This window comes from Frankliniella occidentalis, unplaced genomic scaffold (genome assembly GCF_000697945.3).
Source record: "Frankliniella occidentalis isolate FOCC.00 unplaced genomic scaffold, Focc_3.1 Scaffold131, whole genome shotgun sequence".
NCBI lineage: Eukaryota > Metazoa > Arthropoda > Insecta > Thysanoptera > Thripidae > Frankliniella > Frankliniella occidentalis.
In genome coordinates, this window is record NW_026267258.1 from 257,754 (window position 1) to 261,070 (window position 3,317).

Genomic DNA, 3,317 nt, shown 5'->3' on the forward strand with positions numbered 1-3,317 from the left:
CAGACAGCACTGATAATAGACCCCCCGACCCGCCCCCCCTCCCCAGCCGGGGCGTTCTGGTAGTGTATGCGGCCCAATGCCATACGTTTACAAGAGCGAGCTAGGTTTATCACCTCTTGATTTCTGCGGCACTCCAGACTAAGACTTAATCAGTCGCATTACTGGAGCTAACGCGACCGGAGTCAATGCATTCCTTCCGAACGGGCCTTATGCATTGGTTCGAACGGGCCTAATGCATTGGTTCGGACGGGCCCAGTGCGTTGGTTCAGACGGGCCCAATGTGTTGCTTTTTAACGCTCGTAATGCATTGGTTCGAACGGGCCCAATGCGTTGGTTCAAACGGGCCCAATGCGTTGGTTCGAACGGGCCCAATGCATTAGTTCAAAGTGGTCCCAATTCAAAGCGGCCCCACGCGCCCAATGCATTGGTTTTGTTTGAACGGATCGGAACGGGCCCAATACATTGGTTCGAACGGCCCCAATGCGTTGGTTCAAACGGGCCCAATGCGTTGGTTCGAACGGGCCCAATGCGTTGGTTCGAACGGGCCAAATGCATTGGTTCGAACGGACCCAATGCGTTGCTTTTCCACGCGCCCAATGCATTGGTTTTGATTGAACGGATCGGAACGGATCCAATGCGTTGCTTTTGGAGAGAGCAAGGCGTCACTTTTGACATGGCCCAATGCGTTTGCTCTTGAATTGGGCAAATTGAGCCAAACACAAAAGGCGATTCTAGCGTTAGAGAAAAGCGGGCCGCTTTCGGTCTAGCGGTGAAAAGTAAACCATTTTGGTAAAGCGGAAATGCAGACGAATGCGGGGGAGAAGAGACCGGAAGTCAGCATGTTAATGAAGTTACTGACTTTCGTTTTGTTGTTCCCCGCATTCTCCTTCTTTTCGGCTTTACCGACTTGCTTTATCCGGACACGGAAATCCGGTGCCGCACGTTTGCGGTCCGGTTCCAGGTCCCGTTTATAACGATAGCTACGCATAGGCGATGTGTCCGCCGCTTTGCTTTGGTTGCCTTTGGAGGGGCCCAACGTTTTTGTCTCTTTGAGGTATCAAATACATAAGCTTTGTACGGCGTGCTGTGCGTTCTTTTCAAGCAGACTCAACGCGTTGCTGTTGATCGCGTACAGCCTCCAGCGGGTGGATGTATAACCTTCCGAACGGGTGGAAACCCTAGGCTTATGATTGTGTATTTAGTACAGTATCCGTTCTTTTGATCACTCACTGCACAGTTAAAGTCTTACGAAGCAAAATGCCAAATGCTTCGTACCTACGAAGGATTTGCTCCCTACCAAGCGTCCAAATCCTTCGTATTACAAAGGATTTGGCATTTTTCTTCGTAAGACTTTAACAGTGTGCACGAGTTCAAATTTGAGCTGCCCATCGGAAGTCGGGGCTGTCCCTTTTCCCTTTCGTCGGACTGTTGGTTGGCGGCCGAGCCGAGCCGACCGAGCAGCTGACCCGAACCGAGCCGAATCCCGACGCGACGCGAGGCGCAGGCGCCTGCGGCGGCCGCCCGGCCGCCGGCACCGGCACGTCAGTCTGAGTCGCGAAGCCGAGCCCGTCACACGTTCGTCCGACGGTGTCGTCAAAGATTTTGTAGTTTAATCAGAAGTGTTGATAAGTGATAAACCCACTTGAAGTTGAAGCCCCGCGTTTCTCGTGTGCTCTCTCCCAAAAGAGGCGGCACCGTCCCAGTTGGAGTTAGAGATCTGTGCGGATTACTTTTACCAACAACATGTAGTAAGTGTGCCTGTGCTCTCAGGCAGCTGCGGGTCCAAGTGTTAATACCCTGTTTTGGAAATGCATCTGAACGTTTTTGGTTTCTTTAAAATGATCTCTAAGTGTCTTAAACGCACCGTCGTTCGCAGCCCCGGGCAACGTCTCTGTAGGTCGAAACAAAATCAGTGAGGTTATGTCAACAGCAAGTACTACTGTTTGCGTCGTGCTGCGTATCCGACAAATGTACGAAACTCTTTTGGTTGAGACGTGCGTACAAGTTTTGCGTTTGCTGACATTTCTGGTAGATTTCGATGGACAGGTTATGGTTGACTTTAAGGAGTCCACAACAAAAGTTTAATGTTCTGCCCATGTGTCGCATCAAGACTAATATTGAGTCACAAATACGTTCAGTCTTATGCTCTCCAGTGCGTTGTGTAGATTTTAAACGAACCAATGCGTAGCTATCGAACGGCCAATGCATAGGTAAAAGGGGCCCAACGGATGGCTCTTGCATTGCTTGTGGACGCGACCAGTCCCTAGCTTTCCAACGCCCACTTCTTATCTTTCGGGGGATTTTGGCAATTTATTTGTTATTTGCCTTCTGTGCCGCTTTGCAACGGGTGTATTCCGCTAAAAGTACAGGGGTTCGCAAAAGACTTCAAAATCATCACTGTGTTCTATCACAGTTCTTTGAATGCCCATAAATCATCTGATGTGATGCGATGTTTTGTCTGTCCTGTCACATTCTATGCTGTCTTGTCGCACGCGCAGTTCGCGTCACTACCCTGAACTTGGCGCCGATCAGTTTTGGGCTTAGGGCTGCCGGTGCTGCGCCGCGCAGCTGCGCGTTGTGTGACCCTACGCAGTAGCTCCGTCCTTGTCGCACTCGTGGGGCAGCCCCCTTCGAGCACTCTTCGAATCAGTCTGCTGGCCGGCTCGCGTGTCGCGCACAGCTGCTCCGGCCTCCGGCTCGCAGCCCTGGCCGGGCAGCAGAGGGGCTTACCCGGTACCTGCGTTAGCTATGGGGCACGACGGGATGGGGCCTCCTAGGCATCTCTGCCGCCCGGCCCACATTCTTATCATGACGTTCGCTCGCGAAGCCCAGAGCTGCCCCCTGGTCACTTCGCACCTCGCCGGTCCTCGCTAGGGCTTGCTTGGGTCGCCTCCGCGTGGGCCCCTTTCGGGAATTCCGCTCTTGTGGTGGGGCGTTGGGGGGCAGAGAGCTGCCGGCCCGGGCCCCGGGCCGTCTGTCCTGTCCAGTATCGGCTGGAAATTATTACTGCATGGCACGGTGTGGCATGATCGGGTCGATCGTTCGCTCGCTGGTTGAATTTGCCAACCTACCAATGGGTTGCCGAGCCGTTTATCAAAATGCCCAATGGGTTGCTGGTTCAATTTGCCAACTTACGAATGGGTTGCTGAGTCGTTTGTCAATTAGCCAATGGGTTGCTGGTTCAATTTGCCAGCTTACCGATGGGTTGCCGAGCCGTTTGCCGAAATAGCTAATGAGTCCCCGATTCAATTTGCCAATCTACCTATGGGTTGGCGAGCCGTTTATTGAAACAGCCAATCAGTCTGTTCAATTTCTAA

At 52.6% G+C, this 3,317-nt stretch overlaps 1 protein-coding gene across 1 annotated transcript in view; it reads left to right on the forward strand.

Moving 5' to 3' along the window:
- Positions 1–1,575: 1,575 nt before the first annotated feature.
- Positions 1,576–3,317, forward strand: part of LOC113206201 (uncharacterized) — a 20,029-nt gene continuing 18,287 nt past the window's right edge. Inside the window, exon 1 of the mRNA XM_026422173.2 lies at positions 1,576–1,748. Coding sequence (XP_026277958.1) covers positions 1,744–1,748 — 5 coding nt within the window. The 5' untranslated portion in view covers positions 1,576–1,743. The remainder of the gene's footprint in view (positions 1,749–3,317) is intronic.